This window comes from Heterocephalus glaber, unplaced genomic scaffold (genome assembly GCF_053883595.1).
Source record: "Heterocephalus glaber isolate CG9 unplaced genomic scaffold, H.glaber_assembly_v1.0 deba00001805, whole genome shotgun sequence".
NCBI classification, from domain to species: Eukaryota; Metazoa; Chordata; class Mammalia; order Rodentia; family Bathyergidae; genus Heterocephalus; species Heterocephalus glaber.
The window spans coordinates 3,233,163-3,258,576 of NW_028258480.1; the positions used below are offsets into that span (position 1 = coordinate 3,233,163).

General features: G+C 41.7%; 2 protein-coding genes across 2 annotated transcripts; both read right to left on the bottom strand.

Moving 5' to 3' along the window:
• Positions 1–7,467: 7,467 nt before the first annotated feature.
• LOC101700217 (olfactory receptor 5AN1) lies at positions 7,468–8,409 on the bottom strand. The gene has a single exon (XM_004875611.2). The coding sequence runs from the start codon at positions 8,407–8,409 to the stop codon at positions 7,468–7,470; it is 942 nt and encodes a 313-aa protein (XP_004875668.2).
• Positions 8,410–14,068: 5,659 nt separating this feature from the next.
• On the bottom strand, positions 14,069–15,985 carry LOC101719727 (olfactory receptor 5A1). Its single transcript, XM_004869827.3, is given in 3 exon segments — positions 14,069–14,186; positions 14,975–15,042; positions 15,044–15,985. Coding segments are annotated over 3 exon segments (1,128 nt in total).
• Between the last annotated feature and the right edge of the window lie 9,429 nt (positions 15,986–25,414).

Sequence of the window (25,414 nt, forward strand, 5' to 3'; positions counted from 1 at the left end):
TGCCCATAGGATCAGGCTTGGGAGAGTGAGCAATTGTGGAGGCATCTTCTTGCCTTGAGTTCTCATGTTGCTATTGTCTGTGGGGTGCTGAACACTGAGGATCGATTAGAGTGGAAAATTCTGTCACTAGCATGAAGGCCTCTTTGGTTAGTGCGTTTTTCCCAATGATGTGGTCTTGGGTTTGGTTATGTCTGGATATTTAGACACCTCTTCCACCTACTTGGGCATCAGACTGAGTCACAGTGTTGTCGGGAGAAAACCACTCCCAGTTGTACTGGCATCTACAGAGCCAACCGTATGTCAATCATATACACTGAAACTTGTTTTAACAATTTCACCCTTTTTCAATGTCCCACAAAGACTGTGATATATCACTGCTGACCTGCTGGAGGCTGAGGTGGAGGCCGAGGAAAGGAAAAGGGAAGAAGAAAAGGAAGCAAGTAAATCAGAAAGAAGAAAAAGAGGAAAAGGAGATAACAGCTGATAAAAGAAAGAAAAGAGATCAAATGATTTTTTTTTTGTACTGGGGATCGAACTCGGTCCTTGTGCTTTCGAGGCAGGCAGTGGAACCACTGAGCTAAATCCCCGGCCCCAAATGACATTATTTTTAACTAGAGAGGAGGGCTGACGGAAAGTGGCTTGAGAGAGTATTTGTCAGAGGGAGAGAAGGGGTGCAGGCAGAGAAGGGGAACAGTATTGGGAGACTGAAGGAAGTTGTGCAAAGGCCCAAGCCCCTTAGAAGGCTGACAGTAAGCTTTTTTGAATCCTGCACATGCAGCTTGGTGAGAGATACCCTGACTTGCCCATGGAAGGTACTATTTAGACTAACCACTTACCAGTCCTATTATTTAAATACAGGTGACCAAAACTTGTGGTTTTTCTTTAATTTTTATAAGATAACAGGAAATAGAAAAATGACAATTTTATCAAATGTATTCAATAATTTTTCCATGTATGTATATCTTGATATATTCAACACACAACGCAAATGGTAATCTGGACAGTAGTATCTAGTGACTTTCTGAATTCTTTTTGCATTATTGTCTTTCTTTGAACAACACGCTTTACACTGTTGTGTTGGTCTTTCCTTTTTGTCTATGGGTGGTATTATTTCAATAAAATGTCTACCCACTAATCGTAATGGTGATGATGTTCTGGTTGACATTTTGCTGTACTGTATTTTTCAATTTCTTGGTCTACTAGACCTAATCTAAACTGTAAATGACTTTTTGAACCCCCTTGTTTTGAATAAATAACAAACAAATTCCATATTGTTTGGTCCAGAAGGTGCATAAATATTTTATACTAATATTTTTTCCTTGCTTTTTGATTACAGGATAGCTTGTTAAATGTTGGTCAACTCTGTCAACACCACCAAAAGAATTATAATCACTATCCACTATTGGAATTTTTTTTTAGTTTCCTTTTGTCTTTCAAGTTCTTTGATTTCTATATTATGAATAGTTTACAATAAGGAGGGGTTTTTTATCTTTCCATTTCATAACACAGACTTTTGCTCACTGGTATGCTAACATTCTCCCTTTTTCAGTTTTTTCTTTCATGGATCTTTTGGCACTTCGTTCCTATTCTGTCTCAGTGCCTCAAACATCTGTTTTGTATTATGAAAGCATAAAAATTATATCTAATGTACTTATGATAAGATTTTTTATCATTGTAGCACAAAATTACAGGTTATTTTTCACAAATAAAAGAAACATGAATTAGTAAAAGGAAATAACCAGAACTTACTATTAGATTTCATTAGAAACAAACATCAAAAGCAAATTCAATGTTCTAAACAAAAAATATGCAAAAAATAGTCAATGTAAAAGAAATAAACAGATCTATGAGTGAATCTTGTGCAAACAAGAATCGAATGGTTGAAATGACACCCACCCAAAAGCGTTCACCAAAATTGTGCTTCTATTTGCAAACTCCACCTTGGGTGACAAATATGACCCTGGCCATCTTCCCCACACAAACACAAACCTGGCCATCTTCCTCAAAACTGTAAAACAAATTAAGTTCGTACGCCGAGGTACCACTGCGTTCTCCTTTTCACACATACAGACGCCTTCCACACATACACTAGATGAAAGGAGAAGGTGGAGAGAGAGCGGGAAAGGTGACTGGGGGTGTTGGGGATGGCTTGCTCTGGTGCTACTGGAGCTCTTTCACCCCTGTCTTTCACCGGCTGCAGCCCTCAGCTTCCCAAGGCATGGCTTTCCCAGCTTTCGGCTCTGAGTCCCCTGTCAATGCCACGTCCTTAGAGTCCATAGGTACTAGTTTAATCTTTGTCCTCTGCAAGATTCTCTGGCTTTCAGCTTTTCTGGTGCCCTAATCTGCAAAACCCTCTCCTGCTGGACCCAGGGGAGAGAGCGAGGAGAGGGTCCTATCCCGGGAGTCTGGCCTTGGTTAGAGCCCGTCCCCAGAAGGCGTTTGCTGGACCTAGGGTGTAAGGGTCCTGCGGTCCAGAGGTGACCCTGCTTCACTTTCTAAACCCCCGATACTGGATTAGAGCTGGTGGATTTCTCTTTCAGGTTGATTTTTCGTACCTGGCTATGTTTCCTCCCCTGTACCTGAGCCTTCCAGTGGATCTCCACCAATTTTCCCTCACTCACCTTTGCCTCTAGTCAGCCAGAATGGGATCTCCCTGGGGGAACATTTTAGAGCTAAACTCTAACAGGTGGCATTTATTTAATATCATTCTCTTTAATTGTATGATTGCAGCTCTCCTGCTTGCTCTTCTGCTTATATTCACCTAGCTCTCGTGCATCTGAGTAAAGAAGACAGGTAAAGAACCCTTACTTCCCCACAAAACACTAATCCACCATCATCAGTACAGCAACCTTACAAATGTCTCGCCTTTCCTAACCTGTGGTCTCTCACTATTTCTCACCCTACAGTGATAATAAAGTTCATCGTCTGATTGCAACTTTTGCAAGTCATTTTGTTAAGAATGGAACTGAGAATAAGCAAGACACTTGGAGGAAATGTACTATCATGTTTACAATTTTACATCCTTTACTTTTTAAAAAATATAATAGATTTTAATTTCACAAGATTAAACATGCTTTTAATATAATTCATATCTTAGTAACTCTGATGCTGCCAACTATGTCATTCACACACATTGTAAACGAACATGAATTACACATTAACAGACTGAGCCTGTGAAGTACCCATTGCACAGCAGAGGATACTTATCATCACTGGTTCCCCAGAGGACTGAAGACCTAATTCTCATCTCCGTGTACAAGCCCAGCTGCACATTTCAGTGGGGTCTGAAAGTCTGCAGAACCGGGATTTACTAAGTGAAGTGTATCCCTGTCTCAGAGCCGTCCTCCTCTAAAATTCTGTTTTTCCTCTATTATTTAGACCTTGTGTATCAGTGAAAAAGTGAGGCTTAAGTTGGAGCTTCCTGGGGTTCAAATTTCATTTTTATCACTAAGCTCCTGATCTGAGTATTATTCCTGAAAAAAAATCTCAACGAAAAATAAGTTTTTCTCTATTTTGAAACATTATTAACAGGACATCATAGGAAGTATTTGAAAAAGACAAAAGCATTCAGTATCTTAGAAGGCTTGTAGGTTTGTTTCAGAAAGATTATTTAGGCCAAGAGGCCAGGTATAAAAATGAATCCTAAGGTCAACCTTTATGGTCTTAAAGAATCTGGCTCTGAGCCTTAACTACTCCAAAGTGAAAGTTTGAGTATAAGTTAAAATTCCTAGACAATTTTTCCTCCTTAGCGTCCATGGTTCTGAATGGCAGCCCTGTGAACACTCAGCTCACTCTAACCTGATGCCTCCTTTCCTCCTTGGAATGTCCCCTTGTCTAAAATCAAACGTGCAGAAAGAACTCAAGCCCTTCTCTTGTTGCAATCTTCTATTGAACCCTGTTAATGCACATGAGCTTGTGATTCTTCTCGCCTCTCTTTGCCTGTATGTCTGTTTCAATCACCTTGTATCTAACTATCCCTAAAATGTAGAATTTGCTATTTTATATATTTAGCTCCTCCTTAGATATGAGAACAGAAACCCTCTCTTATTTCTCTATTCATTCTTATCACATGCCTTGATGCATTTTCTATCAAACGTACTGATTGCTGGCAGCTTGACTCTTTCCCTGGATGTCGCGTCCAGCAAGGGGTCTCCAAAGGGGGATCTAGGGGTCCCCCATAATGACCCTCGACCTCTCTCCAGGTCCTTGCCCTCAGTTCAGCAAAGAATGAAGCAGTGGGACTCTTAGCGGAGAAGGGGGTAGTCAAGACTGATATGGTACAAAAAGAGCTTATTCAAAGAGTAGCGAATGCAGAGGAAACAAAAGAAAAGCTATCTTAACAGCAGAGTGGTGCTGCTAGATAGGGGGCGTCCTGCTCAGGGGCCCAGTGACTCTGAGGTGCACTTTATACTCACCCTGGTTTCTTTTCTTTTTTAAAATTCTTTTATTGGTACATTTTAGGTATACAATACATTTACATTTATCCTTGGGTGTTCGTACCTGTACATGATGTACCTTGGTTCTTATTTTTTCCCCATTACTTGTGCACCCTTCACCCCCTCCACCCTTCCCTATTTACATAGATTTATTTCCATTTTTTTCTTTTCTCATAATTTTTCCTTTCCCTTCTTCCTCTTCCCCGTCCCCTCCCACCACCCCTACCCCTTAGGACCTTTTCCTATTTCAAATTATCAATTATTCATTTTAATCCTTTTAGTCCTTATTTACACTCTCAGTTTCTCACACTAGAGAAACTTCAGTATTTACATATGTGTGTCCTATTTATTCCACTTAAGGGTATGGCCTCAATGTGCATCCATTTAGCTATAAATGACTCTAGTTTCTCGTTCTTTATGGCTGAGTAGTACTCCATTTTATTTTTAAAACCCCACATCTTCTCTATCCAGTCTCCAGTTGATGGACACTTGGGCTGCTTCCAAGCTCTAGCTCTCGAAAACTTCACCCTGGTTTCTAAAAATAACTCTTGCACTGATTGGTGTGGTCTGGGCCAATCAGGGTCTCAGCCTTTGCTTTTAGGAAAGGGGCAAGGTCAGCTGGGAATTTTTAAAGTATGTAGTAAGTATGAGAAACATTTTCATAAAATACAGTAGGGTACATTTTTCAAACACATGGTACATGATAAGCATGTGATGATTTTATAATCGTCAGCCACAGATAAGCACATGATGACTTTACAATGTTAGTCATCTGGGATTTGTCCTGGGTTTTTCTTTACATCCCTTTAATTTGCCCCTACACTGGATATATCATGTAGCCAAATTTCTGTGCCATCCCTGAGAGAAAGCTAAAATAACTCTGTAATCCACGCACTGGCCTCGGTTAGAATATGTTGTTCTGCTAAGATTAGACTCTGGACATACCATTCATTGTACCAAGTCTTGTTCAGGAAAAAGGTTGAATAAATGTGGTTTTTTACCTCTTCCAGGTTTGTTCTCTAAAATAACACTTTAAAGACATTACTCATCAGTACCCATAAATAATGATTCCTGACAGGCACCCACGAAGTCAGTTCTTTAAAGGGAGCAGTAGCCAGGAACATCACTCATCCTCTAAAACTCCCACAAGACTACTTCCAAATCTAACCAATGCCTTCTATTTATCACCTCCTTGGGCTCATCTGAGCAGATCAAGATGCAGATCTATGCACTGTTACCAAATATCCTTCATTAACACCTATTGTAGGTTTGTCTTCTTCTTAAGACCCCATGGCACTGTAGAAACTGACTGCTTCTACACTGTTACAATCTCAAAGAACAATGCTTCTAAGCACATGTTTATGTTCGGGTGTGGGACTACATATAACTCATTCAGATAGCATACTTTTCTTGGCATAATGGAAACATTCACCTTCTCTCATATTGTCTATAATCCCCTCTTGTCACAATCCTGACCATGTGTAAAGATTTGGTTGGTAAAGCCTTTGAATAGTTTTTCATTTACAGTCCTTCACTAAACAAAATAACGCATAGATTCTTATCAGAATTGGACCCACTAGACAAAATGAAGCTGGACGTGGTGCCACACACTTATAATCCCAGCACTTGGGAGGCTGAGACAGCAGGATTGCCATGGGTTTAAGGCCAACCTGTGCTACATAATGAGTTCAAGGCCAGCCTAAACTACATAGCAAGACCCTGTCTCAAAAAAAAAAAAAAAAAAGAACCTGATGACTCTCCAAAGAGAGTATGTAAATGTAATGACCTCTGGTTTGTATCAGTTTGTTCAAATACAAGCCATTTGACAAATCAGTAGTCACCGTTATGTGTCTTAGACCTGTTTTAACCAGAGCTGGAATTACATGCTTTATGTCCTGCTTGAGATAGACACATACAGCCAGAAATGAGTATTTCATCTGTACCACTGTTTATTTCCTCTTTGAGTTCTTCAGCTTCTGAAAAATATAAGGATTAAAGTTTAAGGTACTTTACTGCATCCATTATATTATTCTGATACAACCAAAATACTGTAGGACACAAAATGATGAACATACATAGGTAATAAAAAAGAATGTGTACCAGTTTTCCATATCTGTTATTAGTACCTGCAACACTGAATAAATATTCACAATTATTAGAACAAATTCACACAGGTCTTCTGACAACAAACTTGAACACATGTCTGAAACATCAGAAATAATCTGATAACATAATTCATTAGCTACATTAATGAGGGATCACTTTAATTGCTTTTGGCCATCACTTGGACTTCAAATGCCCAATCACATCATAAATCCCCATAAGACTGCGGATGCAAGAAGTCAAATCATCAGCTTCCTACGTTTTCTGAAGAAACCATATCTTCTTAGAACTTCTTTCCACCCATCTTCACTATTTAAATCACCTCCTATTCTCAAACAATAGCTGGTGGAGACGAGCATATGACCCAAGACTTATTAGGTAATTATTACTGATTTTCCCTAGACAAAACTTATCCGTCTCATTTTGGTCTTTCCAGAAGACATGACCAGAACCTTTCATAGCTTTCTGTATTTAAAACTGTAAGACTTCTTTACGCTCATTCCCACCGTTCAGAGGTCACCATGACCAACGTCACCACTGTGTCTTTCTATACTGCCTCAGATCACGTGACAGACAAGACTTTTGTGTCCTGAGCCTCAGCCATTGTCTTCTAAAAGAAGAGGCTTTAAAACTGAGCAATCTTCAACCCCATAAACAAAAGGAAGTAAGTTTCTAAAGTTTACAGTTTCACAAATACCTGTGGACGAAATGGCAAGGCCACTGCTCTTCCTGCAAACGGCAAACAGCCAGGACTAAAAGGCGCTGTGTTTTGGTGTCAGCTATCCGGCCATACTGGCATACCGACTGTATCAAACCTCACCTCTCTCCAGACTCAGGATGAATGTGGCAGTCTTTCATCTGTGCACATCACTGAGAGTAAAGGTGAGTCTGACAGGTCCAATGTGTCAGAAATCCCTGGTCTGTGACCTTAGCGGTAGACTGTGATCTTCCTCTGCAGCCTCTTCAAGGCATCTTTGATCTCCTTGTTCCTCAGGCTGTAAATCAGGGGATTCAACATGGGGATCACCATCGTGTAGAAAACTGATGCAAATCTGTCAAAGCTGGAGGAGCCACCAGAGCTGGAACTCAAATAGACAAAGATACTGGAAGTGTAGAAGAGGGAGACAGCTGTCAGGTGAGAAGCACAGGTGTTGAACGCCTTGGACCTGCCTGTATCTGATGTGATCTTCGTGATGGACGTGACAATATAGCCATAGGAGACCATGATAACCAGGGCATTTGCTATTCCAAAGATCACTGTTAGTATAGCGGTCAGGACTTGGACCAAGAACGTGTCAGTGCAGGACAGAGTTAGCAGCTGGGGCATGTCACAGAAGAAGTGCCTGATGACATTAGGACCACAGAAATGGAGCTGAAGCAAAGCACACAACTGTGATAAAGAAGCAGTGAGTCCAGCCATGTAGGACCCCAGCACCATCCGAACACAGAGGGTGGGTGACATGATTGAGGAATAGAGCAGTGGGTTGCAAACGGCAGCATACCGGTCATAAGCCATGGCTGTCATGAGACAAGATTCACTCAGCCCCATGGTAGAAAAGATGAAATTCTGAACAATGCAACCTACGAAGGTGATAGTTTGCTGCTCCTGGAAGAAGTTGGAGAGCATCTTGGGGACCGTGGAGCTGACGTAGCAGAGATCTATGAAGGACAGGTTGCTGAGGAAGAAGTACATGGGTGTGTGCAGGTGGGAGTCCATCCTTATTAAAACAAGGAGGGACAGGTTCCAGGTCAGACATGTGATGTAGATGAGCAGGCATATAACAAAGAGCACTGCTGTGATTCTGGGAAAATCTGAGAATCCCAGGAGGATGAATTGGGTGATCTGTGTAATATTTTCTTTCCCAATCATTGCCTTGGTGTTCCTAATATCAGGAAGGAAACAAGAAAAGGCATTAGTGCTTCAAGTGAAATTATTAAATTACTACTTTTGTATCTCTCTGTGTCTTCTACTAATGAGTACTAGAAAAGGAGATAAGTGTTCAGCATCTCCCAAGACAATCTGAGATAGAAAAAGTGACTGATGTAAATACTGGTGGGAAATTTCACTAGGGGGATATAGCTAATGAAGATCCTTTCCAAAGACATGGCCAGTTGGAGAAGTTGTATGAGGTAAAGGAAGTAAAGGAAGCCCACAGTGTCACTGGAATGAGGAAAAGAGGTTCGGGAAACATTCATACCAGCACTACCTGTGTTGCCCAGGCTAATGTCTCCAGAATTTGAGAGTCACCAAAGATGACAATGGAGGGCTATTTGAAGATTTCTGAAGATCTAGAGGAGCTGTACAAGAGCACTCTGTCATAACACTAAGATTCTATTCATCTCATATTACTCAGAAGTCATGAATCAAAACTGTATATGTAAGTGGAAATCATTATTATTTCCAAAACAAAATTCTCAAGGGAAAAATTCAAATTAAAAAGGTCCTTAGGGCAAAGGAAATTGAGAAACGTAGACAACCATAATTTGATCTTAGGAAATTTCCCCAGCAACTCAGTAAATTATTATTATTACTTACTTAGTTCTCAATTACTTTTGCAAATGTTAGGCTTTACAGTCTTTCTCAATTTTGACTTGCATGGTCCTATTATCCTCATTTTATAAAAGAAAACAGACAGGAACAAAATTCAAGATCACATTCTTTTAAAAATTACAGAGCTAGAAGAGAATACCTATCCCATTCTTGTCCCAGAGTAATCCCTGGAATTTTATGTTGGAGAGTTATCTTTTTCTTTTCTTCTTTTACTCAGGTCAGAGAATTTAACTAAAGATAAGAAGAACCAAGGAAGAGCACTAAGTGGAAAGTTGGAAGAGAAGGGTGGAGACCCTTCTTCCCCCTGGGTCTCCCTGGAAGAAGCTGGACGATGCTGAAGTAGCATGGAATCCACCAATGTCCTTGCTGTTTTCTCTGACCTTGATCAGGGTGAGAGACAGACTTCCTGCCCAAGGATGAAATCGCCTACTCCTTTTCTGAGCCACTTTTCCAAGTGGGCCTATTTTAGCCCTGGATGGGCGATTTGGGCCCTGAAACTAGCTGTCTACTCCCAGCAAGAGAGATGACCACAACCGGAGAGTCTCTGAAGTGTACCTCCGAGCACAGAGGTGAATGGAGAGGCCAATTAGAGGAAGAAAAGCAGTTGCTGTGGAGGTTTCCCCTGCTGATTGCTTGTCTCAGGTTCCCAGGTCCCTGCCAGACCCTTACCCACCTCTCCTCAGTCTTACCATGATTGTAAAATTGTAGCTTTTCTTTACCAGCCTTCGAGGCATTTGGACTCCAAAGGACTTAGGGACCTTCTAGTCCAAAACTCTGAATTTTCAGCTGGAAAAGTGAAGCCAGTGATTTTTTTGTATTAAATCCTTTTATTGGTACATTGTAGGTATACAACACAATTACATTTCTCATTGGGAATTGTACCTTTACATGATGCATCTTGGTTCTTATTTTTTCCCCATTCCTAGCCCTCCCTTCACCCCCTCCACACTTCCCTATTTACAAAGACTTTATTTCCATTTTTTCCATTTCTCAGCATTTTTCCTTTCCCTTCTTTCCTTTCCCCTGCCCCTCCCACTACCCCTACCCCTTTGGACCTTTTCTTCCTATTTTGCATTATCCATTATTCATTCTAATCTTTGGTACCTTTTAGGTATACAATATAATGACATTCATCATTGGAAATTTGCACCTTTCCATAGTCTCTCTTGGTTCTTATTTTTCACCCTTGCCCAGCCCTCCCTTCAACCCCTCCATTCCTCCCTATTTACAAAGATTTTGTTCCTATTTTTCCATTTTCTCATATTAATCCCATTCCCTTCTATCCTTTCCCCTAGCCCTCCCACTTCCTTCCCCTTTGCCCCTTTTCTTCCTATTTCACATTACCTATTATACATTTAGTCCTTATTTACACTTTCAGTTTCTCACACCAGAGAAACTATTCAGTATTTATACATGTGTGTCCTATTTATTTCACTTAAGAGTATCGCCTCAATGTGCATCCACTTAGCTATAAATGTCTCTAATTTCTCGTTTTTTATGGCTGAGTAGTACTCCATTTTATAAAAAAACCACATTTTCTTTATTTAGTCTCCAGTTGATGGGCATTTGGGCTGTTTCCAAGTTTTAGCTATTACAAACTGTGCTGCTATGAACATGGGCACACATATATCACTGTGGTATGATTCTTTTAATTCTTTGGGGAAGATCTCCAGCAGTGGAATAGCAGGGTCAAATGGGACTTCCAGTCCTAGTTCTTTGAGGTATCTCCATACTGATTTCCACAGTGTGAAGCCAGTGATCTGCAGGGGAGGTGGGGGAAACCCAAGAAAGCACAGCAGCTGGTAATGTAGCAGGTAATACTTCCCTCTCCACAAAGCACTTCCATTACAGGTACATAGATACATTTCTCAAATTCTTAATCTGAATTAATCACCACAAGAGTCCTGTAAGGCAGACAGGATATCACTTCCTATTCTTCAGTCAAGGCACCAAGGAATAGAAGAAGATGAAATTGTTACAGCAACACAACATATGACTACAACTATGAATGTTTTTTTGGTTTTTGTTGGTTTTGTTTGTTTTTTTGTTTGGTACCGGGGATCGAACTCGGGTCCTTGCACTTGCGCAGCAGGGGTTGGAACCACTGAGCTAAATCCCCAGCCCACAACTATGAATGTTGACATCGGATTGTTTGCATTGAATTCCGACTTCGGCACTTGGCAGTTGTGTGACCGTGAACAAATTAACTTCTCCAAGCCTCAGTATTTTCACCTTTAAAATGAAGCTAATATAGTGGCTGTCACTTTTTATATATAGTAGCTATTTCACAGAATTGCTCTTCAGTGAGAATTAAATTGACTAAAGATGAAGAAGAACTAAATTATATCACAGAGCTACAGTAATCAAAACAATATTGTCTCTGGGAAGCCAGGGCCTGACTCCATGAGGATCTCCACCCCTCCCTTCCTTGGTCCTCTGTTCTTTGTGCCCCTGATGAAAGAACTCACCCAAGACACATAGGCAGCTGTGCAAAATACAGGAAGAATCTATTGTGAAGTAAATAAAAAGAGAATTACACCTTCCTCTGAGGAAGTGGGCAGCACCAGCAAGGCATCTGCACCAAGTACAAGTTAAGGTACAAGTTACTTCCAGGGTTCAGGGAACTAGGATAATTATGACCCTTTGCAATGCTTTATTTAGAAGTCACTTACAACTAAAAAAATGTCTTCCTGTCCCTTTTAGATGGTCACTGTTTCCCCAAAGGCTTTAATCACGTGAGAACTCATGAAAAAAGTTTGAGAAAGATAATTTTTAACTTAAACCAGCTCCCAGCCCAAGGCAGGGAAAGTCCTTTCCTGACAGCACTGGGCTGTGAGCTATGGTAAACAGGAGCACTGTGTGCCTTGTTCTGGAGTTGGATAGCCAGGTGGGCTGGTGTCAGAAGGAATGTGCACAGTGCATAGCCTTAAATGACATTGTACTCTCTGGGACTGCTCTGAGTTTGAGACCTCACAAATGATTATAAATGTGTTTTCTTTAATTATCTGTCAAAGTGTGCTATTTTGGACACAACTCCACCTTTGTTTCTCAGGCCTGCTGATGTCTAACTACCTGCCTGACAATACAACACTGACATAAAAACACTCATAACCAGTGGAACAAGATAGAGTCCAGAATTGATTCTGAACTCAGATAGTCATCAAGTTTTCAATAAGGGCTTCAAGAAGACATAGTGCAGAAAGGATATTCTCTTTACTAGTTGGTACCATGAAAAGTATATTCACACATACAAAAGAATGGATGTACAGTAGCCCCTTATCTTACAGCACACACAAGAAAGTCAACACAACATGGGAAAAAAGTCTAGCTGTAAGACTTGAAACAAAAAACTCCAAGAACATTCACAGAAAAAATTCAACATTGGCCCTGACAATGATTTCGTGGATCACACCAAAAGCTCAGGCTACAAAAACAGAAAAAAGAAGAGCCAGGGATTTAGCTCAGTGGTTCCGGCACCTGCCTCACAAGTGCAAGGTCCCGAGTTTGATTCCCAGTACCAAAAAAACAGAAAAAAGAAATGAGACTACATCACACTAAAAAGCAAAGGAAGCACACTAAACAGCAAAGGAAATATTTAACAAAAAAACTACTGACCAGGAAAAATATTTGCAAACCATATTTCTGATAATGGGTTAACAAAGAACCCATACAGCTCAGTAGCAAAATACAATGCAATGGAAAGGGGCTGAATCACATTTATTCAAATATAATTTAAAGTGGCCCATGGGTATACAAAAAGGTGCTCATCATCATTTATTATCATGAAAATACAAATCAAAACTACTATGACGTATCACCTCAACTCTTTTAGGTAAGCTATGATTTTTTTAAAAAAAGAAAACATATAACAGATGTTGCCAAGTGTGTAGAGAAAAGGGAAATTTCATGTGTTGTTGGTGAGAAAGTTATGGCAAACATTAAGGAGTTCCTTCCAAAAATTGAATCAGAATTACCAGGTGATCCATTTGCCCCTCTTCTGAATAGTATGTACCCAAAGAGTGTGAAACCATAACCTCATCCTTTCTACGTTAGTTCCAGCATTAGCCACAGTAGCCAAGGAAGCCACTGGAAGCAGTGTAGGTGCTCACCAACAGATGCTCGTTCACCTGTAGATGACATGAGCTAAGGGCAGGTACTTTAAAGTGGTTAATATTCTTACTCCATTCTGCAGAATGCTGTTAAACTCAGGTGGCATTCCTCGGTGAGCCAGCATTTCTGAATGAATGACACAGTCCATTTAAGCAAACTCTTTGACCCAAAGAGAGAAAGCAGAAAGCCATGTGGTCATGGCAGCGTTTCCAAACTTTCATGAGAAATATCTACTTAAGGTTCTTCCTACAAGCATCAGTTTTGAGGGAAGGTGTTTGGGTGAAGAGAACTCATGTATTCTTCCATTTAGTAGGAGTACAGGGATATTCCGGACAAGATCCCATTCTTGGTTTAATCTGCTTCAACCAAGCTTACTTCTAGAGAGAAAGGGCAATGAGCTAAATACTCTTACTGATGGTGAGTTCTTTCTGATGATGAAGATGATAATCTAATCCTTTACTATCTTGTGAGATAGTTTTGAAGAATAGCACTGAAAGATGCAGTGCAATGTGAACCCAGTGGCTGACCAATATTTGAAACGTCTTGGTCAGTAAGATGCATTTATATTTACAGGCCATGCTTTCTGAGATTTGCAACAGATTGGTGCCTACCCTCCCTGGCAAAGTTATGGAAGGCCTCAATATTCCCAAATGTTCTGCCTGTAAAGTGGGGATAGTTTCTCACCTTCCCATCTTATGTGGAAAAGGAATAATAAAATCTATGTCTTAAAACAATATGAAGAGTAAAGTGTCATGTAAATTCTCTGCAGTGTTTATCAGATTCAGTCTAAAAACATTGGTCTGAAGAAATATCTCTTTAGATTTTGTAAAAAAATTCTCTTGGTGGACTCTGAGTGTCCTTGGCACCCCTAGGTCAGCTGGTCTGCTGCTCCCTGGTCAGAGTCAAGCCCCCGGAACTCCTCCACATTCCGTCTCTGGAATCGGGCCCTGCCCCCGGACACACCATGGCGGCCATCTTTCTGAGGTCTGCGTGGTCTCAGAGAAGCCACCAGGGAGCTTGCTCCAGCCCATCTAAGCCCAGAAACTGCCCGCTCTTCCTTCTTTCTTTCTAGATAGAAGGAAACTACCCAACCCTTCACCTCCAAAGTGTTCCCTTTCTCCTACACTTGCTTTTCTCCCATTTCTTTCTCACAGTTCAGTTTGTTGTGTGGGCTCAGTGTGTGAAGCAGAAAGAAAAATTTAGTTAGGAAGAAATCCAGAGAAAGACTGTCCATCCCCACTGTGACTCTCTTACCCTGTCCTTCCTTGTCCTTCTCTTCCTCCTCCTCATACTCCTCCTCCCTTTCTTTTCTGCCTCTTTCTTTCTCCCTCTGTCCTTCTGACTCTCTCTCTCTCTCCTATTTTCTCTCCTGTAACTAAGTCTAAAGTTATCAGAGTCCTTTTAAACTTATTTTTAATTTTCACACATTTTTTTATGCATTATATTATATTCATTACACCATGATTATCTATACTTAACAATTAAAAGAAGGAAAACCAGTGAAGAAAAGAATAGGCCTCATGGCATCCTGGATGACTCTATTTCTCTAAATCAGCTGTCTCTCAAAATGTAATCTGTTCTCAAAAACATAATCACATGGAGAGTTTTGTCCACCTGGGTTCTCTTCACGGAAATTGGCCTTTTAAGCTCTGTTCAAAGTCAGAGACGTGGCCACAGACACATCGCAGAGAGGCAGCTGAACACAATGACCACAGGGAACAAAGAAGCCAGATTCTCACTTCTCTCTACCTCGCTATTCTTGCAACCTACAAACGGTCTCTTCAGTATTCTCAAATCTGCCTTCCTTTTCAGAGTAATAATACCTGCCTGAACATGACCCTTATTGACATCAATGTGTGGCGGTCTTTACCACCCTCTTGAGGGCCTCCTTAATCTCCTGGTTCCTCAGACTATAGATCAGAGGGTTGAGCATGGGGATGAAGATGACATAGACCATGGACAGCACTTTGTTCTGCTCCATGGAGTGGCCAGAGCTGCGGTGCATGTACACCGAGAGCACTGTGCCATAGAACAGCGTCACAGCCGCCAGGTGGGAGGCACAGGTGCTGAAGGCCTTGGAGGAACGTTTGACTGATGATATTTTGAGGACGGCAGCCGCGATGAAGCAATAGGATAAGAGGATAACAAGAAAAGAACCAAACCCAACAAAAACAGCAGACAGAAAGACAATCAATTGGCTGATGTAAGGGTCAGAGCAAGACAAAGTGATAATCTGAGGCATGTCACAGAAGAAATGTTGAATGATATTTGGCCCACAATAGTAGAGATGAAAGCAAGACACTGTTTGCGCTAAGCTGCTAAGGAAACCAGTACCAAAGACCCCAGCAACCATCTTCTGACAGAGGCCTGGCGCCATGATGGCTGAGTACTGCAGAGGCCTCCTGATGGCCACGTATCTGTCATAGGCCATGGCAGCCAGGAGGCTGCACTCGGACATCCCCATCCAGGCCAGGACAAAGTACTGAGTGGCACACGCAATGAGGGAGATCGTTTTTTCATCTCTGAAGAAGTCTGCAAGCATCCTGGGGCTGATGGAAGAAGAATAGCAGATATCTATGGATGACAGGAAGCTAAGAAAAAAGTACATAGGTGTGTGCAGGTGGGTATCCATCCTGATGAGGACGATGAGGCCCAGGTTCCAGGCCAGAGTCACAAGGTAGACCCCCAGGAAGCCAGGGAAGAGGCTGAGCTGCAGCTCCCTCCGGGCTGAGAGTCCCAGCAGCACGAATGTGGCCACAGAGCTGTGGCTTTTATTCCCATCCATAGCCGGCTGCCGAGAAACAGGTGACAGGGAAACGGTGTTACTCCTGAAAGCTAAAATGGAACACGACAGATTTTTCCAATAATGCATCTGACTGTATGTGCAACCCTACATCCTTAATGTTAATTTGCACCTTCCAGTCATCGTCCCTAATTGATGCCTTTTATTTATTTTTAATTCATTAAGTTTATTGGTACATTTTAGATACACATAATGGTCACCTTCATCATAGGGAATTTGTACCTGTCCATGACATATCTTGATTTTTCTTTTCTTCCCATTCCCTTCCTCTCCCTTTAACCCCTCTTCTCCTCCTTATTTACAAAAGCTTTGTTTCCATTTTTTTCTTCCTTTCTCTTTTTTTATTTTCCTTTCCTTTCCCGTGTTGAAAAATTTTCTTGGAGATATATTATCATTCTGCCTTGGGGAACAAAAGATGCTAAATGGGCATCATTTCTATGATCTCTCTTAAATCTTGTCTTAATCTCATATTTTCCTGTGTCAGAATGTGCAAATACATGGTGCTCTGATGATTGGACAAATTAGAGAAATAAAGTCACCTCTCTGTAAGGTGAAACAGGGCGACGCTGCTCAGGCGTGGCTGTTACTCAGTGTTTGACGAAGCCAGAATCATGCTGGGCTCACATGTGAAATGCGGATGCTGGAGTAAATGCCCTTTTAAATCTCCCGAGAACTAACACTGAGTTAGCCTGCAGCCGTAGAGTTTGTCAGTTCTGTAAGCTGCTTTCATAAAGCCTGGAAAACATGAGAATAACATGCTGAGATGATGGGAAGGCCCCTCCCACAAAGCAGCTTCAAGATCAGTGTGACAGACATCAGCAAAGCTCCTGAGAAGTTAGAGAAGACAAGATGGAAAGAACTTTCATATTCCCTTCTGTCTGTGTGCATGGTTCTCTTTGCTCAAGTCAGTTATGAATCAATTGATAATAATTCATGATCATCTTTGGGCCAGTGAGACTTTTCAAAAATCCTTTAGAAACTGTGGACCTTCCACCCAGCACACTGCCACCACTAACCACCTGTGTATACAGTTTTGCTGGAGTCTTGGTCCACCTCCCAATTGTCAGCTATTCCCGGGTTGACAGTTGTTCAACAAAGGAGCTTGGCTTAAACTAATGCAAGGGTTAGAACCCTCAGGCGATGACTTGGGGATTGGAAACTGGAGCATGAGAGGAAATCCTTTTCTCTTTTTCACTTTGAAGGCAGTCTGGGAAAGGCAAACCACTCAGTCTTCCACTCAGATGGTGACCAACCAAAAGAATATTTTTGTCAGGGTCCCTGTGCCCTCTCTTCCAGGTGCCATTGCATTTGTGCTCTCTAGGTAGTTAATAGGAACTCCCAAGCCATACACATTTTCACTCAGATGAACTCAAGCTAGAAAGAAAACCAAGGGAGGCTTGAAAGACTGAATATACCTATCAAATACTGTTTGAGAGTATCTAAGTGTGGAAGGATAACTCGTGGACACCTCCTTTGAAAAAGATTATTATGTTCACGGAATAAATTATGTCTATCAATGACAAATATGTGTCATAATTAGACATCTAAACTGTTCTTCTTCTCCTAATACCTTTTCCGGTCTCTTAGTTCTAAATATGAAGACAAAGAGAAAATATCCCTAAAGCATAAATGTATTCTCAGAGAAGTAAGGTCGAGGTGTTCTCTTCCCAAAATCATATCCATCACTATCCTGAGGGGGTCCTGTTGTGTCACTGAGACTCTGATCCTTGGGAGTCCCGGAAACAGTGTGACCAGCATTGTCCCTTACCCCGCCTCGAGTGTTATCTAGTACTCCCAACCCACACATTCCCATTAACACCCAGGCCTTAGACCACAGGATTCACCAGACCCCTCCTGGATAAACGCAGCCCACTCCACCATCCACTTAGGTTTTTGCTTTCTGGCCATATCTCTATTTGAGGAATTTATTTGCTTTCTCATTAGTTTTGCTGTAAAAAAAAAAATGTGTTTTAAATTTTATCTAGTGTCCCTCATAGTTTCTGGGAAGGTATAACCTATCATTTTCCTGAAACATATCTACAACATTATTTTTATTAAAGTGTTGATTATTCCAGTTTATCACCAACCAATTTTTCTAAAATCTCCAGGTTCCCCAATTTTATTTATTGCTCTTACTATGATTAAGTTTGCCTTAAAAGCAAGGCACTATTAGTTAACATGTAAGTACACACTCTATTCCAGGTGATATTCTGGATCTTTTTATGTTTTAATTTGTCCAATAGCCCTATATATTCCTGTTTTCTCATTTTGTAGATAAGGAGACTCTGGGTCAGAGAAGTAAAAATCTCAAGGTTACACAACTCATGAAGGACATACCTCCCGTCTACAGGTCGATTCCAGGGACTCCAGCCCCAGAGCCAACTTCTAAAAGACTCCACTTCATTGCCTCATGAAATGAGTTCATTGCTATATCGATCTAACTTTTAACAACTATGGCATGCAAAGCACTCTTCTAGGTAGTTGGGACAAGGCAAAACCTCTCATAAGAACCTTATAGCCCAGTGAGATAAAAATGTGCTCATGAAGTCATAAGATAAACAAGAATTGATGTGAACCCTAAAAATGACAGAGAGAATTCTGCAGGTACCCAGCAGCTGAGGTCAGCCGGAAGTCAGAGACTAGAGAAGACTCCTGGGTGCTCTGTGGCAGAGTTTCTCACAAAAGGTCTCTAGAATGGCAGAGCCTGTTTCAGAGAAATGGTACAAATAGGGCAGGGACAACATACGTGGGCCTGTCCAAAATATGACCCCTGTGTCTCTTTACACAGATGCCCCCCAGGAAGAGAACAGAAGAGGAAGAGCTGGCTGCTCACCCAGGAGGCGACATGCAGTGGAAGCTCCTTTATCCCCTTTGAAGAAGAACATGTGGTAAGATATAAAACATTTTGCAAGACCAGCCAGTGTAACTAAGGAAGACGGGCATCTCGGCATTCCGGTGGCCACCACTGTAAAATGTGTGCCACCAGATGCCCAAGAGAGAAAATTACCACATCAAATTCTGCACAGAGGACTGTGCTAACCCAGGATGCTGCTGTTAACCTGAGGGACACCTTTTAATTGCCACTGTGTTTTCCCGGTCACCCCAGGTTTTACCATTTCTCATTAATCCTTATTTTCAGTCATCTCTCCCTTCATGAAGGATGTCCAAGCTTTCCTCTTTTGCTTCAGGTAAAGCTTCTCTCGGGATAAGGTTAACCTTGGTTCTTTCTCCTCCGCTTTCCTCATACCGAACTTGGTATAATAATAATACAGTCTTTCTCCCCAACCTGACCTCCATTTGACCTTGATTCACAAGTGAGGAAAGACATTGAACAATGACATGACAAAGTGTCCCTTCTGAAATGCTCCTTCATCATCAGTCTTCCTAATATTTACTTAGTTAAGGCTGGAAAAGTTCAACATGCTTAAAACAAAGGTGACTAAGAAAAAAACCCGCAAAACTTTGTCTTTCAGGAGCAATGCAAACAGGATTGGTCCTAGGGGACAGTGTTACAGCTTCTCTTTTATTTCTTTCCTTTCATTTTCTTTTCCTAACAATCTCAGTTAGCATTGTAATCATTTACAAGTCCCTCACAGTTGGCTGTGGTAACCCTGTAGTCCAAGCACTCTGCAGACAGAAGCAGGGGGATCACTTGAGCCCAGGAGACCTACACCAGCCTGGGCAAAACAACAAGACCCCATCTTGGAAATAAAGAAAAGCCTCTCACTGCTGTCCCTGCAAATTGATACATAACACAAAAAACTATACACGATAATAGGGCACCATGCAATATTTCAATACACTGTGCATTGTACAATGTTTAAATCAGGTCAGACGTATTTAGCTCCTCAAACACTTGTCATTTTTTTATGATGAAAACTTTCTTCTAGCTCTTTGAAATGTACTGCGCTCCATGTCTGCGCTGTATTCTTGCCCTACTGTGCCTAAACAACTTTGAGCAAAAAGAACAAAGAACAGGCTTTGTATTACCCGACCCCAAACACACTCCCCTTCCTCAACAGCTCGGCGCGTTCACCCCGGCTACCCCGGGTCCACCTGGCTCAGGTGTCGCACACTCCACCGAGTCCTCTATGAGCTGCTCACATTTAACTTTGGAAATGGAACAGACCAGGTAGGAGGAACTCCTCCCAAGACGACCCCACCGTCTCCCTTCGCGGTCTGTGTTCTCTCACTCTAAACATCGATTACATTCTTCGGGGGTTCCCAGCCTCGCACCCACCCGGTCCCTGCTGAAGTGCTTGGACGCCACCTGCACGCGTCGCTCGCACTTCCACAGACCTGCTCTTCACACCAAACGCGCAGCCGCAACGCGGCCCGATGAACCTTTGAGAAAGAGACAGGGCCGTTGCAGACCTGTGCAATTCTGCGGGTCCTGCTGCAGTCTGGGGAACCCACCCGAGCTCTGAGGAAGGCCCTCTCCTCTGATCCAGCTCTGGCCCTGCCTTCCGGGAGGGAGCGCCCTCTTCATCACTGCTCCGAGGTGAGCACGCGCTTGCTGTTGGCAATGTTTGACTCACTCCGCTCGGCCTCCCGCAGAAGGGACCCAGCCGGCGGGGAAGAGGGCCTGAAGTGCTCAGGAGCTTTCTCAGTCATCCCTAAGAAGGCGGTGAGAGCATGACTTTCCACGAAGAAAGAGCAATTAACGCCGCGAGCTGTAAATGACCTCTCTCGGGTAATAGAGCAGAGACCAACTCTAGGAATTGGTCCCTGGCTCAGGCCCCAAGGTCTCCCTGGAGGGCCTCAATACTGTGGGGAATTTTAGTACCAAGGGTCCTTTCTTTCATCCAGAAGGAACCATGGGCTGAGGAGAGGTTACCTCCGCCCTGTCATCGCCACATGGACAGTGTCACCTCAGCACAGGGACAACCGTGACAGACTTCTGCTGGGCGTGAGCACCACGGTAGGGATGCTCACCGCTGCGGCCCAGACTTCCCAGAACGTGGCTTCTTACCTCTGTACTTACTGTGGACCAATTGTCCTCTTCTGTTCTCTTTGTTTCGTTTTCTTTTGTTTACTTTTAAATGACACTCCATGGATAGGCCACATTCAGAGACATCACAGAGATGCGCAGTGAGAAATAAGAGACACAGAGCCCTCCCTTCTTGGTCCCCCAGAAAACATTTGTATACTCCTCAGAGGGAAAGGGACTACGGATTCCAGGCAACAACAAAAAAGTAAATGTATGGGCACTGATTTTTTTTGGTACCGGGGAGCAACTCAGGACCTTGCGCTTGCGAGGCAGGTGACGGAACCACTGAGCTAAACCCCCAGCCCATGGGCCACTGACTTTTTCTAAGTATCAATATGATAAATATCAATTATATATAACTTTAAAAATCAAGCCATTTTAATGTTTATAATAAAGAATCCTAGTGCCATCCTCATATACTCCAAATATAGCACCTGTTTTATTGTCTTCAATTTAAATTCCTTAATTTAAAATTATGGGACTTTGGGGACTTTATTTTTTACTTATTTGTATGCTCCCAAGGTTGGCTTTTTGTCTTCTGAGTTCCTCTTCTTTCCTTGTCCCTTCTTTTTGAGGAACCCTCCCCTATGGTCTGTGCTTGCAATTTCACACTGCAGAGTGAGGCATTAGGAAGATCCGAGCTCAAGGCCTCTATCAAATAACCCTATGGCAGCCCTATCACAACAAAGCACAACAGAAGAACTGAGTGCTACATACTGTGCTCCTAAAATATCTTATAAAACACTCTGCATGTAATTGTTGTATAAGTTATAGTGAAGATATTCCACATTGTACATAAATAGGCAAACATTACCTACCTTGCATAGTCATGAAAAAGTTTCAATAGGCAAAGGAAAATAAATGTAATATTAAAATTTTTTATATAAACTAGATATACAGGATACAAAATCAATATTTAAAAATAGCTTTTCTACATAACCAATAATGAGCTGAGAAATCGGGAAGATACTTCCATTCACAATAACTTCATTAAAAAACAATAAAATACCTAGGGATCAATCTAACCAAGAAAGTAAAAGCCCTCTTCAATGAAAATTTTTAAAATGAAGAAAAAAACTGAGGAAGACATTAGACAATAAAAGGCCTTCATATATTGGCAGAATTAATATTGTTTAAGTGGTCATATTACTGAAAGCAATCTATAGATTCAGTGAAATCCCCATCAGAATTTCAATGGCATTCTTTAGCTCAGTAGTTTCGCCACCTGCTGCGCAAGCACAAGGACCTGAGTTCGATCCCTGGTACCAAAAATAAATAAATAAATGAAAAACAATTCTAAAATTCATGTGGAAACAGAAAAGACGCAGAATATCCAAAGCAATCCTAGGCTAAAAGAACAAACCTGGAGCCATCACAATACCCAATCTCAAATTATACTAAAAGTCATAGTAACAAAAACAGCATGATACAGGCATAAAAATAGACACATAGACCAGTGGAACAGAATAGAGAACACACTGACATAGCCTTGCAACTACAGCCGTCTGATTTTTGACAAAAGCATATGTTGGAGAAAAGACAGCTTCTGTAACAAACAGTGCCAGCAAAGCAGGATATCCACTTGTGAGAGATGGAAGCTAGATATCACTCCCATGGTGTGCAAAAAAATCAATTCAAGATAAATCAAAGACTAAGTATGAGACCCAAAACTGTGAACATGCTGTAAGAAAACAGTGGAAACACTTGAAGCCATAGGCACAGGCAAAGTCTTCTTTAACAGGACTCCAACAGCAAGAATCAACAAATGGGACATCAAAAAAAATATTTTTGTGTGGTACCAGGGATCGAACTCAGGATCTTTCGTTTGCCAGGCAGGTGCGGAGCCACTGAGCTATATCGGTGGCCCAGGATATCAATTTTACAAGTTTCTGCACCACAAGGGAAGCAATGAATAGAGATAGCCAACATAACAGGAGAAAATCTTCACCAGCTACTCTTCTGACCTAGGATTAATGTCTAGAATGTATAAAGAACTCAAACAACTTACCACCAAAACTTCAAAGAGCTCAATCAATTAATGGGCAAATGAATTGAACAGATAGATACTTGTCAAAAGAAGTACAAATGGCCACTAGGTATATGAAAAAATGTTCAACATCTTCAGCCATCTGAGAAATGCAAATCAAAAATACACTGCATGCACCCTAATGTAAACTATGAACTTTGGGTGATAATCACGTTCCAATAGAGATTTAACAACAGTGACAAAAGTGACGCCTTAGTAGGCGGAGATGGATAGCATGGAGAGCAAGGCATGTGTGGCACGGGAGTGCTTGGGAAATCTCTCTACCTTCAGGCTGAAACCTGCTCTTAAAAATAATGTCTCCTTTTATATCATTGGAGGAAAGATAGCCTCTTTAATAAATGGTGTTGGAAAAACTGGATTGCAACCTGCCAAAGATTAAAACTAGACCCATACCTATCACTGTGCACTGAACTAAGATCGAAGTGGATTAAAGATCTAAATATTATGACAGAAACACTGAACTTGCTGGAAGATAAGTTAGGTAGAACTCTTGAAGATATTGGCATAGGAAAAGACTTTATGAACAAAACCTCAGTAGCACGGGAACTTGCACAAAAAATCAACAACTGGGATCTCATCTTATTAAAAAGCTTCTGCACTGCAAAAGAAACCACCAACAGAGCTAACAAACAACCTACAATATGGGGAAAAAATTTTGGCAGCTGTACCTCAGACAAAAGACTACTATCTAGAATATATAAAGAACTGAAAAAAATCAGACCCGCCAAATTCAAAGACCCAATTCACAAATGGGCATCTGAAATGAACAGACATTTCTCAGGCAAAGAAGTAAAAGCAGCAAACAAATATATGAAAAAATGTTCAGCATCACTGGTCATTCAAGAGATGCTGATGAAAACAACACTGAGATTCTGCCTCACCCCACAAAGAATGGCTGCTATCAAGAAATCAACCAATAACAAATGCTGGTGGGGGTGTGGGGAGAAAGGAACCCTTTTCCATTGTTGGTGGGAGTGCAGACTGGTGCAACCACTGTGGAAATCAGTGTGGAGATACCTCAAAGAACTAGGACTACAGGTCCCATTTGACCCAGCTATTCCCCTGCTGGGTATCTTCCCAAAAGAATTAAAAGAATCATACCACAGCGATATATGTGCACCCATGTTTATAGCAGCACAGTTTGTAATAGCAAAAGCTTGGAAGCAGTCCAAGTGCCCATCAACTGGAAACTGGATAAGGAAGATGTGGGTTTTTTATAAAATGGAGTACTTCTCAGCCATAAAGAACGGAAAACTAGAGACATTTATAGCTAAATGGATGCATATCGAGGCCATACTCTTAAGTGAAATAAATAGGACACATATGTAAATACTGAATAGTATCTCTAGTGTGAGAAACTGATGGTGTAAACAAGGGTTAAAATGATTAAAATGAATATTTGATAATTTGAAGTAGGTAAAAAGGTTCAAAGACAAAAGGGTGAAGGGAGGGGAAGGGGAAAGGAAAGGAGGGAAAGGAAAAACTATGAGAAAAGAAAAAAATGGAAATGAAATCTATGTAAATAGGGAAGGGTGGAGGGAGTGAAGGGCGCACAGGGAATGGGGAAAAAATAAGAACCAAGATACATCATGTACAGGTACGAGCACCAATGATAAATCTAAACGTATTGTATACCTAAAATGTACCAATAAAAGAACTTAAGAAAAAAAAGCAACATCTCCTTTTGAAAAACAAAATCTGAAGTGTGGGTTTCATGGCCTGGGGCTGTCCCCTGATGGGCTTCTACTAGGGTATCTGGGCAGAACTTCACAGCTGCTCTACTGGATCCTTGCTGTAAGCATTTCCAGTTATTTTCTCTACATGCAAATGAATTGTGCAGTCTCCTATTTAGGGTACACCAACCCAGCTAGGAGTGTCTAAGAGCAGATGAAGTGGGTGCGTGGAGAAGGGAGAAGCTCAAGCCCTTCACTGTGTGGATGTGACCCCACCCCTCTGTTTTCAGCTTTCTCTCTTAGATGTGTCTGAGGGCCCTCCACCCAGAATCCATGGTCTGTTTCCTAGAGAATAAATCTCCAGACTTCATCCAGAGGGTGAAGGGGTGACGGGGAGATTCCTCCCATCCTTCCCTGAACCCCACTAGATGATGCACGGAGAGGAACAGGCTGTTCTAGGAATTGAGCTGTTTCTTAATATACCGTATTCTTTACTAAACCACCAGCTCTTCAATTCCTGATCTTCCCAGGGGTGGAGCAGTGGGGATCATCTTGCTTCTCCCTGGCTTTTCCTCTGTGTAGCAGACGTCCTTGCCCAGTACTAGCAGGCTGTGAGTGGCACATGCTTCTTGCTTTCCCTAATTCGGCTGTACTGTTTCATATCAGGAGTCAGACGAAGCCCTGCGTGACTCCCATGGGCT

Excerpts from the sequence above, each read along its gene's own strand:
- LOC101700217 (XM_004875611.2), bottom strand. The coding sequence starts at position 8,409 with ATGATTGGGAAAGAAAATATTACACAGATCACCCAATTCATCCTCCTG.